Below are 14344 nucleotides of genomic sequence, written 5' to 3'. Positions count from 1 at the left end.
GTATTCATTCATATCCAGTTGTCAGCTGAGTCCGTTATCTTTTTCCGAACATTTTACCTTCATGCAGCAGAAGGGAAGCAAGAGAGTATACTCGGGTATGACAACGATACCGTATCAATACCTGCCCACCAGACAGACGATCTTGGCAGATCGCTAGATCTATCAAGCGGTTCTAAGGATTCGATGTATCATTACAGGCTTATTACAGTATATCCCAGGATATTGTATAGCCAATACTCCCAAAGTTCTGCCCAAATGAAAGAACGGTGATCCTGAACGGAATTAGCGTATTTCGGACTTGTTCACCGGGAATCAAAGTCTGAAGACTGAGAGGTCAAACTGATTTCGAAAACTACTGAAATATTGCGATGCTTTATAGGATCCGAATATATCCATGATCCCGTTTCCGGTATACTGGAATGTTTTGTAGATAATAGTATATACAGTTTTTGTATTTTTTTTTGTATAGTCGTCAAATGTTTACAAAGGTATACCGCAGAAAAGTTCAATATCTATCCGGTCAAGTCTAGTATCCAGAAAATCTTTTTTTATTTTCAATTCTAATACGATGTATTGTAGATTGTGTGTTTTCGATTTCTCTTCGGCGTAGATGAAACGGCTATTTCTTGACAGAAGAAGATTTATTTTTTGATCAGATTCTTCGGTTTGTTTTATATTTTTCAACTGTGGTGCTAAATGTAGTTTCATTTCATCTGTTTTATGACTATATTTTATGTTATGATTGTAGATCTTTGCAAAGTTCGTCGATTCTTCACCAAAAATTATATTCAGTGGACTATTCTCTAGTACAACATAATTTTGGAGCAATATTTTATTTATCTTCTCTGAATGTTGTTCAATATATTGTTTCTCAATTATTGCAGTTGGTACATTAAGATTTTTATTTTGTTTAATAGTATTGTATTTTGTCAATTGATATAGTATAGTTGATGTCTAAATTCACAATTGAACTACAAATGTACTAAATCCTGGAGGGTTTAGTACTGTATATTTACCTGCTTTTGCTAGAGCGTCCCGGTGAACCAGAATTATCTGGTAGTACCAGATAACTGTCCAAAATAATAAGAACATTCTTACTGCAGCCATGAAGGCTTTGAAATAAAGCCTAACATTGTGGCTCATAGTTCACCATTGAGGAAATTGCTGTAATTCGGTCCTGAAGCCGAGGAATGCAGGGATGCTCACCAGAACACAATCAAAACATCCAGTGAGGAATGTGCAATTGAGCTTCATTTCATGTTTAATGCATAAGCAAGCAAAGAGGAAATAAAACCCATTCCCCAATTGTTTCAGTGTCAAACCCAAACTTCAGCGACACGCGTCGGCTGCTACGATCTCTATCATCTGCATCCCCAACAGCGTTTTGGTTTGAATCATGCGACTACAGTCAAGTTGGCTTGCTACTCTGGCGACTGTGCCTCAAGTCTTTGCTTTGCAGGCTTCGCACCATTTCGAATCAGTCACCCCCTACCGCAATGACCAGCCGAATGTGAAACTCGAAACACTCTATCAGTTTCCTGAGAATGGCTCCTGGATCGATAACGTCGTGCTTCGTCAAAATGGAAACCTGCTTCTTACTCGACTTGATACGCCAGAAGTTTGGTTGGTCAATACCGCCAATGGAAATGCGACACTAGCTCACTCCTTCGCAAACGCTACGAGCTGCTTTGGTATCGCAGAGATCGAGGATGATGTCTTTGCTGTTGTCGTGGGAAATTTCTCGACGAAGACATATCAGCCTACCCCTGGCTCATTTACGGTCCAAAAATTGGATTTTAACGTTAAAGCAGAGCAGAATGAGCGAGTCTCAGAAGTTGCAGAGGTCTCTCAAATTGCTGCTCTCCCAGACGCCACAGCTTTGAATGGAATGACTGCGTTTACGAAGGCTTCGGATCTGGTTCTGATCGCTGACAGCCCCAAGGGAGCTGTCTGGAAAGTCAACATCAAGACAGGTGAATATGCCGTCGCCATGAATGATACCACTATGATGCCTGCTGAGGGAGTAGCATTGCCACTTGGAATCAACGGAGTGAAGTTTCTGGATGGATACGTTTACTATTCGTGTACCACCCGTATGCAGTTCGGTCGTGTCAAGGTGGATGAGAATGCCAACCCAGTCGGCCCGTACGAGATCATCGCCAGTGGTTTCTTAGCTGACGGTCTGGATGTGGATCCAGATGGCACGGCGTATATTGCTACCGACCCCCAGAATTCGGTTGTTCGCATTACTCCTTTCGGTCAGATCTCGTTAGTTGCTGGAGGCCAACTCTCTACTGAACTGCCTGGTGCCACTTCTTGTCGTCTATCGCATGACCGGAAGACTCTCTACGTGGGAACGAGTGGAGGACAAGTCGCACCTGTGCTGGGGACATTTAAAGAACCTGCGAAGGTGCTCAAGATTTCCATGGAATGAGTATATTGACTTGTCTTCGTAATAAGGGAATTTCGTAATTACGGAATTGGAGGCTTAGTATGGATGGAATGTAATACGTATGAACTAGCTGAATAATAATGAAAGACGTAGGTGATAAATGGACAAATGGAAAAATATCTTATTCAATTGAACCCCTTCTACTGGCTTCTGCTAAGGCCATGAATGGTCTTCCCATAGTGGCAGACATTTTAGCCGCAACACCCTTCTATCAAATTGAGAGTTGTTTTGAGAGATGATAGGCAAGGCCGAATAGGAATGGAATACTCCACTTCTCTTGAAGTGGTTTTCAGAAATTCCCTTCGAACCTAGACGATTGAACTGTGGAATACATCAATCCCTGCCAGATTATTGCCTTGTTGCCTGAACCCGATACAGCCCTGTACAACCTGGAGATTGATTGTGGCAGGCTAAACTTGAAAAATAGCTGGTAGACCGCGCACTGTTTCAAAGACCTATAGATCCCTTACACCTTTCTGAACTTCTGGAAATAAATCGACCTCCTTCCAAGAAAATACTAACGAGGATAGTCGATTCAGGAGGTAGTGTATATATTCGCTTTACGCGTACAATCATCTTCATCCACGAGTGTATATCAAGTCCATGATCTTACTATTTTCTGCTGATTCACTTCGTGAATAGATTCAACGGCAAATTCAATCGGATCAAGGTGTGCCCACCGCGGCTCTCGCCCGCCCATTTGGTGGCGACATTCGGCTGTTGTGGGGGAATCTGCCGGGTGTAATCTTCTCCGGATGTTCGGGGATTTCCTGAAAGAGTAATTTTTCTCGGAGTTAATCAGATAAGAAGGCAGATGTCTACTGAGGATCCCGGGGTATTTATATCTGCTACTGCCTGGGGGAATTTAAGGGATTCCTTTTTATTTTAAACCCTTCGGTATAGATCAAAATGGTTGCTAACACTCTACGGAATATTATCGTCGTTGGAGGCTCTTTTGTTGGCCGGGTGAGTAGTAGCACAATTGCATTAACTACTGTCTGGAGCATTTTCTGACCTCGTGAATAGTCAACAGCCCAAGAGCTTGCAAAAATCATTCCTCCGACGCATAGGGTACGTACAGAATACGCTTCTATTGGTTTATATTGTGATGATACTAATGGACAACTTGAAGGTTCTCCTCACTGAACCCCATAGCCATTTCCACCACCTTTTCACATTTGTAAGTCTTCTTGTGTTACAAGAATCAGCATATCGTGCAGCGAATTGTTAATTGTTATATGATTCTAGCCCCGCTTTGCTATTGTTCCTGGCCAAGAACACAAGGCCTTCATCCCATACAGCGGAATATTCTCTGGCACGCCCAATGCCGCATCGCATGGCGTCGTACAGGCCCGTGTGTTGTCTGTAAAGCCAGAACATATCGAACTTGATCGTGAATGGCAAGGATCTCGTCAAATTCCATTTGATTACGTCGTCCTGGCCACTGGTACTCGTCTCTCCAAGCCCGCAGCAATGGAAAGCGATGAAAAGCTTCCCTCTGTCGAGTATCTCCAGAAACACCAAGCAGATGTTAAGAGATCAAAGTCTATTCTGATCGTCGGCGGTGGAGCTGTCGGGGTCCAAATGGCTACTGATTTGAAGGAGTACTATCCGGAGAAAGATGTTACGGTGGTACAATCACGACCACGAGTTATGCCGAACTTCCATCCACAACTTCACGATCTCATTAAGCGACGCTTTGATGAATTGGGTATTCGACTGATCACTGGATCTCGAGTCTCAATTCCGCAAAGAGGATTTCCTAACGATGGAAATACATTTCAAGTGAAGTTAACAAATGGCACAACCGAATCGACAGACCTCGTAATACTGGCGACTGGGCAAACACCGAATAACCAAATGGTCTCCGACTTAACACCATCAACATCCGATGGTCCATCTATAATTAACCCCGAAAATGGTTTTGTTCGAATTCGACCAACAATGCAGCTCCTCGATGAACAATATTCGAATATCTTTGCCGTGGGTGATATCGCCGACACAGGCGCACAAAAGGCAGCCAGACCAGGCTCGGTGCAAGCTGGAGTTGTAGCAAGGAACATTCTGTCCTTGATCGAGGGCAAGGAGACACAGGACACATTCGTAAAAGGCCCTGGTGCAATTCATCTTACATTGGGGATGGTGAGTAGATTGATCTACAATATGGCTTAGATGTGTGCTGTTCTTCATGCTAATCTTGCGCAGAAATACAATGTGATTTTCCGCAACCCCAACACTGCCGAGGGCCAGACAGAGCCTTGGATTAATGAGAAGCAAGAGTAGGTTTAGAAACCCCAGAGAGGGTTTCATCATGCTAACGAATCATACAGTGGCCAAGAAGATATGAATGTCGAAGCTATGTGGGGACGATTGGGTATTTCGGTTGAGAACCCTCGTCAATATCATCTTTAAGACTCTAGCAAGCATGAGATAGATAATAATGAATTCGAAGTGTTTGATTTATATTGCAAGCGCTGAGTATTCACAAATAAACGCTCGAATAGTAGTCTATGGAGCTAGTTGGTAATAATGAAGAATCTCAGGGTATTCTCTCTGCCGCCGACTTGAATCCCTCACTCTCTGGATCAACTGGGCCGTATAACTCAGCCAGTTCTAAGAATAGCCGATAGAGGTAAATTGAAATATCGATCCCTCGTAGAACTTGTTTCGACCAAGTATAACCGGCTTCTGCGATCTCCCCAGATAGTCGCTCTCCCTCGGGATCATTGACGAGAAAATCCATCAAATCGGGTAGCTCATTCATTTCCATGGTAACTGGAATATAATGAGCCCAAGGGATGAGGCGATCATCGTGCCATTCATGAAACCAGGTTTGTTTGAGGACGACTGCTCTCCGTGACAAGAGACGATAGAATCGTGTGCTCATGCTGTTCCCGTCCAGATCGAAAAGATATCGGTAGTTGATAGATGTATCCTCGGGTTCAAAATTAGATGGCCCAAGAACTCGTTCCATATCCTTGCATGCTGTACGATCTCCATCAAGTTCACATTGCTTGTAATCACCCATCTGGACGTCGAACATATCCTTGAATAACGTGATTCGCCTATCATTCAGGTTCCTATCCCTGAATCCAAAATGTCGACTTGCATCCAAGACATTCGCTGCGTTTTGTAGGGCCTGAACAAATGCAACGAAACGTTGTCGATGGCCGAAACGCCAGTTGAAGCGAGAGGCTTGACCTCCTGTTGATGAACCACGCCAATATAGACTCGGCTTCTTATCCAGAAATGGCACTTTGTCTTCACCTAGTAAAGGGTGTGCAGCATAGCAAGGACATGGGATTAGAATATCGCGAAAAGCTGACATGCGTCCGAAGCTAAGAATGGGAACAGGTGAGTGGGTGTATGAAAATGAACTGGGCGAAGTAATGAGGGCGTGTAGTTTGCCTGGATCATCGAATTTGCAGACATCTTTCTCATGTCCAAGGCGACTTGTCAGTTGGCGAGGAATTTGCGTGCAAGAGTCTTTTACTAAATCCTCGATTGAGTGGCCATCTTTGGTCGTGAATTCTATCTCAGTTGGTTGTTGTCCTGATTTGCTGAGTATGCGTGGTTCATCGATTGTACTCATGTAAAACATGAAGTTATCTGGGATCTCATCGATGAATGGTTCCACCAAACCACTCCAAAAATCGTCATACATGTACCACCCGGATCTGTTCATTGCTCCATCCTGAACAATGACTCGTCTTGTAAATGGCCAGTTGTCTTTCTGTGCGTTAAGACGTTCGAAAGCTCGACGGGCTTCAGGTGTGCGATAGTACTCGAGATCACGATCAATCTGGTCAAAGTCATCAATCACCTTGGAATCATGCTCAAGAGCAAACTGAACCCATTTGGAGAATCCTTTCGGTGGATTTCGCTGGTATCGACGCCTATACTCAGCTATAGCCTGTTCGGGAGTCGATGATTGTGCTTTCAGCGCGGACTTTGCATTCTCCTGTGCAGCCTGTATCCGACAACGAAAGGCGAGTGCGGATGAGTCTGTCTCGGCGATCTTTCGTGGACAGGATCCGGTCGAAGGTAGATGAGAGGAGATGGAAAATTTTTTGTCATATGGAGTTTCGAATAGATGAAGACAGGTGAAGATTATCAGTGATGCAGCGGCAAATGTCGCTATTGTTTTGTATTTGCGACTAGAGAAGACCGATGGGAAAGATGGCGTCAACATATTGAAGAGACTACCCGGAGGCCGTCGTCTACTTTGGAGACATGTGAAGTGGAGGGTTCATTTCGAGGATAGAACCTATGTTGACCTTGAGAATTGAAGAAAAGCATTTCTCTGTATGAAAACAGTCCATGAAGTGAATGACGAGTGCCTGTCCTGAAGGTCATGGATGTTTGCAGAAAGATGAAGCTGCCAAGTAGGGTTTATAGTTATACTTTAATGCCTGAATTATCGGGTGTTATCTGAATACCGCTGTTTGCAATCATTTCTGGGTGGGTGCTGGGGAATTTAGCTAGATATTGAAATACTAGAAGCTTCGCATCAAGAAGCAATTGCAATTTTAAGGGCATTGTTTGATATTTCGTGCCGACTAGGGTGCTCGAGGATGAACATGTGCTTTACACGCTTGATGAACTTGATTATTATTCCAGGAAAAGAAGAAGGCGGCACCAATAAAGGGGGAATTCTCTAAAGAATTGACATTCCTGGCAGTCTTTTCGTGCGTTGATGCTGTCAAGGGGGGGGCTGGGCGTCCGAATACGGTCGGTGATGATCGGCATGTAGATGACTCCCCCTTTCATCATCTGGGAAAGAAGCTCTATCTTTCCATCGGATAAGAATTTAAAATGTAATCGTCAAGTTTGATACTTGGACTGAGAAAAATCATTCATTTATTCAGTCAATGATAGAAATTCATCGAGGGTTTGCTCTCGATGTTTGGGTATATCGGTAGAGTGCCCAAGCTATTATTTACCTGCAAGTGTTTATCCAATGGCCACCGAAATCACTTAAAAGAACAAGATTATGAGATGGTATTACGAGCATCTCGCGAATTGGCCACAGCTCCCCGGCACTTTAAAACGCGCCCTATTCTTAGCTCCACAAACAAGCATTGACTAGCTGAACGACTGGCCACGGCCTTATCCGACATCTTGCGATGCATGCATGTAGTAGGGCGCAATCCATTCGGCACACATCTTTCTCGGATCATCTAGATCTTGATTAGATTCAAAAGATAGCAGAACGGAGATAGATCAAATCACATAACCTCCTCCCTCATTTATATCTCCTTCTCCGCGGGGGTGTGTCAAAAAGATTAGCAGTGGGTCAGTCGGGAGCTAACATGGAAAATTTCTATTTGAATGCACCTCTTATCACAAGAGTGGACCAGCTAAGCATTTAGCTGCATCTTATCGAAACCTGTATATGGCGAGACTTCCCCTCCAAGTCCATGAAAAATTTTCACGATTCCAGAGTCAAGGCTGGAGGTTTACGATATGAAAATGCATCATCGAGATGAGAAAGATGAAGCCACCAATTGTGATACTGTCGTAATTGGAGAAGAGGCTGGGAATAAAGTGGAAGATTCTACCCATCCTCAGAAATGGCGGAGTAATGTCACTATTTTCAGTTGTGTATGTGGTCTACTAAGTACCTCCAGGTGGTTACCCTTTTACTAACGTTAATGTGTAGTACATTGCAAATTTTAGTGATGGATTTCAAAACTCATTGGCCAATCCGACCAATGTCATTTTCAAGAAACTACTTGGATCAGCCGGGTTTCCTTCGGATATGAAGACACGAATTAGTGATTCTTTGATCATTGGAGCCATCTTGGGTGTCGTTGCTTTAGGCTATACCTCTGACATGTTTTCGCGGAAATCCGGTCTGCTTTTCACATCTTCACTGGTGGTCATCGGTACATTGATGTCTACTGCTGCTTTGAGTGTACAGCCATCATATGATATGCTATGGTACTTTGTTGTTGCTCGTGGTATCGCGGGTTTCGGTGTAGGGGGTGAATATCCACCAAGTGCTGCAGCGGGCATTGAGGAATCAAATAACGTAAGACCACTTCCACTTCTTGTCGAGTTGTTAGAACTCTCTGACACGGGGTGTTGCAGGTAATGAGAGCATACAGAGGCCCACTGTTTGTGTCATTCACTACACTAATGGCTACCCTTGCTGGTCCGATTTTGCAAATCATCTATCTGATTTGTTTAATTGCCAGTGACAACAACCTGACCATCACATTCCATGCAATTTACTCGATTGCTACCATACTGCCTATTATAATCATTGTTCTTCGTGTTTTCATGGTGGACTCGACTTTGTTTCATGAATCCAATCTCAAGGGTCAGCGTCGATCGCCGAAAATATACCTACTTCTCGCCCGCCGATACTGGTGGCGTATCTTCACGACATCTTTGGCGTTCTTCTTATATGACTTTATCAACTTTCCCAATAGCATCATGTCTAGTACCATCATTTCGTCCCTGGTACAAGACAGTGATATCAGAAAGACTGCTATATGGCAAGTGATCCTGGCGGTTCTCCCTGTTCCTGGTGTTATACTTGGTGCCTGGCTCACTAATGCAATCGGTCGACGAAACACTGGAATCCTGGGGTTTGCAGGCTACATGGTCCTGGGATTCATCATTGGAGGCACCTATGACAAGTTGTCGAAGCATATCGCTGCGTTCGTCGTCCTATACGGCCTGTTACAGGCATTTGGACATATGGGCCCTGGTGCAACTATCGGATTGATTTCTTCCGAATCCTTCCCAACTGCCATGCGAGGAATGGGATACGGAATTGCGACTGCATTTGGAAGAACTGGAGCAGCTGTGGGAACTGAGTGTTTCACGCCATTGCAAAAAGCCGCGGGCAATAGTTCTACATTTTACTTGGCTGGTGGTGTAGCAATCCTGGGTATCATTGTCTACTGTCTTCTTCCTGAGAGCAGCAAGCTCAACCTTGAAGAGGAAGACAGGTCTTTGGAAGCTTTTTTGGCCGAGAAGGGATACGATATCACGCAAGAGTAGGGCATCAAGAGATCAACATGGTTCGACATGGTTCAACTTGTCGCTTGAGGGTTAGCAAATGACGATGGACTCTACTTTGCTGGATCTCCGTGAACGAAATAATAGTTCTTGATGACTTTGAAAAATCAGATCGCTTTCTGCATTGATGTATAAGAATATATAGTACATGCCGTCTAAAATTACCATTCTATATGAGATGCATACTTAAAACACCCTAATCACGTGGTTCAACGCGTCGGCAGAGCCTCATTCCAAGATCTCGAGATTTTGCCCCAATATTGCTCTGGATGAAGTCTCATGTGTCCAACATGTGGCGAGCCTTCAAACATCTCAAGGTCTACATTGTAGCCTAGGCTTTTGACATCGGCAACAGCATTCTCCAAATCCTCCCACCAAATGATTTCATCCTCTTTAGAGTAAAGGTAGAGTCTGTTGGTTTCAATCGGAGCAATAGAATGATCGTTCATCACTCGAGTCGCCCACACACCCGAGGGCTCGGTTCCACGCAGCAATTCCCACGCATAGTTTGCCCACAGGAACATGTACCACAGTGCTTGAGTGACGATAAATGGCCAGGGGAAGTATTTTGATGTCCCTACGGCCATTGCTCGTGACCAACGGCCAACCTGTGAAGCAAAATCAAGGCTGCCTGGTGTAGAATCACATACTAGTAGTGTATGAGGAAGAGTTTTGTCCGAGCCATGGCGTTTTTGATATGCGGTAAATGCAGCAGCAAGGAAGATGCCTCCGGTATTGGACATCGCATGCAATAACACTCGCTCCTCTCCATTGCCACTTCCGGTGGGAGTTGGAAAGACAGTGTCAATCACAGGCAACATAGCTTCAATCCGATCATCGAGGGGTTGATTTGATGCATGAAAAGTTTTGGATAGCACAGCAACGATTCTAGCATTTGGGAACAACTCATGATATCCGTCGGCATATTTTGAGACGTTTTTAGGCATGCCATCGCCCCACCCAAAGATAACGATGGTTGTTGGTTCATGAGCTAAAGCTGGTCTGGCCTTTTCATGTCCATTGCGAAGATAGACTCGGTCAGAGATAGGGGTAAATCCCGGGAAAGGTAGTGGTCTGGGCGCCATTTTAGGATTCTCTGGAGCAATCTTCAATGCGACGCGTTAAAAAGGAAAATTCAGAGATTCGCGAAAATCAAGTCGCGCGTCAATGGTGGCGTAGGGCGAGATTATCCTTCACTTTATGATCTAGATTTATATACGGGATGCATAAATCGGACCGATTCTGGTAGAATAATCAAAAATTATCCAATTTGGAAGTTGATCCGAACTCCCTGTCTACAGCGAAGGTTCGTTGGGAAAATACAGATCGACACTGGCCAAAATTCCGAAATGGGGTGGGCCGTTGGGAATAATTTGGCGAATCATACAACTTTGAGCCTCTTGGCTAAATGTACCTCGGTCCAATTCTCATGTGTTATGAAAGCTTCAAGTCGAATGGACAATTCGGTTCTTGTCTATAATATGGTATTTTTTTTTTTTTTAGCAATATCTGGTATTCCCGCGGTATTATATAGCTACCAGCTTCCAGCAGAAGCTCCTTTACTAAAGGAGCTTTACTAATACCAAGGCAGATATATATATATATAGGTCCATTGTCCATGTTCTGTCTTCCATCCTTCGCTCTTGAAGTTCAAGAGCAGGTGCTAATTTAAAATTCAGGTTTTGCTAATATCGGCATCTAAATCTTGCTATCTAAAGTATTGCTTTGTTGTATTGTTTACACGGTGTAGTTTTTTACGTATTGTATACGATTTGAGTTGTATAGTGGTATTATTTATGTCATTCTGCTGTCTATATTGTAGAGATAGTAGTACTAACCTAGTAGATTTTAGTAGCCATTGAATACTACTACCTAGTAGTATAGGTATCTATTAATATTGTCATGTCCACCTAGATATTACATTATGGTCTTTTTATAGATGCCGTATCTTAATGGATACCCAATAAATGCAGTCAAAATTTGGGATAACTACTATGTCTCGTAGAATACTGTAATGAATGCCGCATTTGAGACTACCTAATGGGCGGCATGGAGTTCCAAGAGTTATGTTTAATGTCGTTATTAAATTCTGTGCTAGCTAGTCCTAGGATCGCACTACTGCTCACTTGCATGCGAAAAGACAGACATAAATCAACTCTTTCCCGCTCCCCTTGAGGGTTCGACTTCGAGCAAATCAAGGATCTTATGAATTCCCCGGTTGGGGCCCAGCAAAACCTCTAGGTCTTCCACGAGATCACGCGCTTGCTTGTGAAGGAACCTCAACCTCGTTCGGGTATATTCAAAACTGCCGGTTGACTCCATGATCTCGAAAGCTCGCATCTTGACTACTTCATCCTCTGTCCGCTGCTTGAGGATCTCAAGAAGGTCTGAATTATTTGGCGTCGTGTGTATACTATGAATTATAGGAAAGGAGAACTTTCCCTCCGTAAAATCCTCCATTAGCCCCTTCTTTTCAGCATAGAGCCCGCTATGCAAATTCATATAGTCATCACGAATTTGGAAAATGATACCCAAAAGTTCCATCAGATCGGAAAGGTCTCTATATTGGGTTAGAGGCGCGTTTGAAAAGTCAGAAAATTACTATCATTCACACCTTTCCTGATTACCTTGGATTTGCATCAGACTCAATGCCAAATGGAATAAACCGCCCGTTTTGTAGGCAACCATGCGAGTGTACTCCTCCTCCGTAGGACAAACGACCGCATCTCGCCAATACAAGTCCATGCCCTGTCCCATGTGTAGGTCAAGAAGAGCTTTCGTGAAGATAACAAAAGCTTGAGGGTTCCCAATCTCTCCCAACCTCGACTGCTGGAGGTAATATGCATAGTTTGCTGAGTTTATTGTCTGTGCAACCCCGAATATGTCATGTGCAACAGGCTTTCCACGACGAAGACGCGATCCGTCCTGAATGTCATCAATACTGGTCGGGTGTTAGATTGGATCAGCCTGAAGGTTTAATAAACTCACAGCAATGAAGCTGTATGCAATAGATTGATGATATCCTTCACTATAGAAAGCTCTTTTTCTGGTATGAGAAGCCACTCATTGAATGCGTTGATAATCATGCTGCGAATGTCCTTTCCCGGGATTGACAGCAAGTAGTCCAATGGTGCCCTAACAACCTGAAAGTAGAATCAGTATCTGAGAGAATGCATGTGTGGAGTGCAGCCGCGGTCAACGAAACGAACCTTTTCGTATTGAAAAGCGATTTTGTCGGAGCTTGTACAATCCAGGGATTTGATCTCGAGAGATGATATACGCGGCGCAAATTTCGGGACATCGAAGAGCTTCGAGTTTGCCAGGCTTGAATAACCGCGCTGCAAGTAAGCGTCGATGGACATGCTATTGATTCTGGAGGGACGCAAGAAGGTAATTTGCGTGATAAACCAGCGAAAGAAATCCATAGCTTTGCTTGCCAGATTGGAGGCCATTTGGAGGGCTGCTTCTAACCTTGGGGCTGAGTTGTTTATGAGTTCAATTACCCACTCCCGCAGTGATGGAGATGGAACAGATAGAATACCAAGGAATGTTGTGTTTGTTCAGACACAACAGGTGAATAACGTGGGGTTATGTTCGAACTGTCTAGGAAGTTCCGAGCCCAGAGCCAATTGTTGTCTTTCTTTCTATTATCGTCTATTTCTTTTCTTTTTCCTTTTCCACAGTGTTTATGCGCGCTCGGAAGCCCACCCCTGAGATGATTGTCTTGTAATATTACGCCCCTTGTATGGATAAAGCTAAGTTTGGAATCTTATCTGAGCACTTATCGTTTGTAGTGACTGGGAAGGTCTTTTCAACAGGGATCGGGCAAGTCACGCAATCTGTATATCCATTTATACTACTCTATCAATTCAAGTCAGTCTTCCTTGCCAACACCGTGGTAGTAGCATGTGCAATATCTCAACTTCTAGTTGACTTGGAAATATACGGCGCACACCCAAAAAAAGAAGGTATTGTGGGAGACAATACCATGTGCCTAGCATGTTGGTGCCCGCAGATATAGCTAGCTAGCTAGCGAAGACCTAGTTTAATGATGGAATATCCACCCTCTGCTAGTATAGAATGGCTGGCATATTGTAAGGATCTAGGAAGCCACACCATATACGGATGAAGACAGTATGGCTAACCAAGACCGAAGAGAATATTGCTTTGTCGCATGGGTATGAGACGAAGTGAGAACCCAGATCAGCTGTGCAGACTCAGATAATGCACAAGTCGAACCCGACGAGCTCTAAGACCGAAGTTCAGTATCATGATATTCAACATTATCCAGGGACCAGTCCAGATGTGAATTTCAAAATTGGATAGACTCTGGACCTAATGGGAGTGAATAAGGATGCGGTGGCCGATGATGCAGCATGCCAAGGATACTACGCATGCATCGCTGAGCTGAGTCCTTGTGACGCTAACAACACATTGGGATCGGATCGCGTGAATCCCACATGATATAATATCCCACAGGGGCTATCCTTACCACAGAGCGGCCTAGTACTGCTTTGCACATGAGACCAGCAAGGGGGCACAATGTAGCTAAACAAGATACCATAATCAAGCCAATTGTCATGGAAAATGTCGAAGGTATATAGTGAATATGACAAGGGATTTTACCTCTCTTCATAGGCACTGCAGATAATGTTTGGATCCTGAAACTCACTGTTCAGCCAAAACTGAGGTCAGTGTTGGCTGAAGAGATTGAATTGCCGGAATCTATAGAGACGCTCTTCGGCTGAATGACAGTCTGCTAGTCTCTTACTTCTACTAATATTCACAGGGGAAATCAAAGAGCGATTCGAGGAGCACTTCAACTAGGCTGATATACGTCAATCATGGCCATAGACGAGA

The 14344-nt window shown here is 44.0% G+C and overlaps 6 protein-coding genes across 6 annotated transcripts; 3 read left to right on the top strand and 3 right to left on the bottom strand.

The window, feature by feature from the left end:
- Positions 1 to 1396: 1396 nt before the first annotated feature.
- On the top strand, positions 1397 to 2434 carry N7469_006561 (uncharacterized protein; the record flags this gene model as incomplete). The annotated part of the gene is made up of 1 exon (XM_056645479.1): positions 1397 to 2434. The coding sequence occupies one exon, from the start codon at positions 1397 to 1399 to the stop codon at positions 2432 to 2434; it is 1038 nt and encodes a 345-aa protein (XP_056498920.1).
- A 927-nt stretch (positions 2435 to 3361) lies between these two features.
- N7469_006560 (NAD(P)/FAD-dependent oxidoreductase) lies at positions 3362 to 4864 on the top strand (the record flags this gene model as incomplete). Its single annotated transcript, XM_056645478.1, has 6 exons — positions 3362 to 3418; positions 3479 to 3523; positions 3585 to 3632; positions 3701 to 4594; positions 4658 to 4731; positions 4783 to 4864. The coding sequence occupies 6 exons, from the start codon at positions 3362 to 3364 to the stop codon at positions 4862 to 4864; spliced, it is 1200 nt and encodes a 399-aa protein (XP_056498919.1).
- Positions 4865 to 4991: 127 nt separating this feature from the next.
- Positions 4992 to 6644, bottom strand: N7469_006559 (uncharacterized protein; the record flags this gene model as incomplete). The annotated part of the gene is made up of 1 exon (XM_056645477.1): positions 4992 to 6644. The coding sequence occupies one exon, from the start codon at positions 6642 to 6644 to the stop codon at positions 4992 to 4994; it is 1653 nt and encodes a 550-aa protein (XP_056498918.1).
- Positions 6645 to 7924: 1280 nt separating this feature from the next.
- N7469_006558 (uncharacterized protein) lies at positions 7925 to 9466 on the top strand (the record flags this gene model as incomplete). Its single annotated transcript, XM_056645476.1, has 3 exons — positions 7925 to 8056; positions 8115 to 8486; positions 8546 to 9466. 3 exons carry the CDS (start codon positions 7925 to 7927, stop codon positions 9464 to 9466), a joined length of 1425 nt encoding a protein of 474 aa, XP_056498917.1.
- A 227-nt stretch (positions 9467 to 9693) lies between these two features.
- Positions 9694 to 10569, bottom strand: N7469_006557 (TMEM53 family protein; the record flags this gene model as incomplete). The annotated part of the gene is made up of 1 exon (XM_056645475.1): positions 9694 to 10569. One exon carries the CDS (start codon positions 10567 to 10569, stop codon positions 9694 to 9696), a length of 876 nt encoding a protein of 291 aa, XP_056498916.1.
- A 1066-nt stretch (positions 10570 to 11635) lies between these two features.
- On the bottom strand, positions 11636 to 12846 carry N7469_006556 (FPP/GGPP synthase family protein; the record flags this gene model as incomplete). Its single annotated transcript, XM_056645474.1, has 4 exons — positions 11636 to 12044; positions 12099 to 12425; positions 12473 to 12627; positions 12694 to 12846. 4 exons carry the CDS (start codon positions 12844 to 12846, stop codon positions 11636 to 11638), a joined length of 1044 nt encoding a protein of 347 aa, XP_056498915.1.
- Between the last annotated feature and the right edge of the window lie 1498 nt (positions 12847 to 14344).

This window comes from Penicillium citrinum (assembly GCF_028827155.1).
Source record: "Penicillium citrinum strain IBT 23319 chromosome Unknown utg000006l:1.0-3011923.0:1.0-3012962.0, whole genome shotgun sequence".
In the NCBI taxonomy this organism is placed as follows: domain Eukaryota; kingdom Fungi; phylum Ascomycota; class Eurotiomycetes; order Eurotiales; family Aspergillaceae; genus Penicillium; species Penicillium citrinum.
This window is presented reverse-complemented; position numbering and strand designations above follow the sequence as displayed.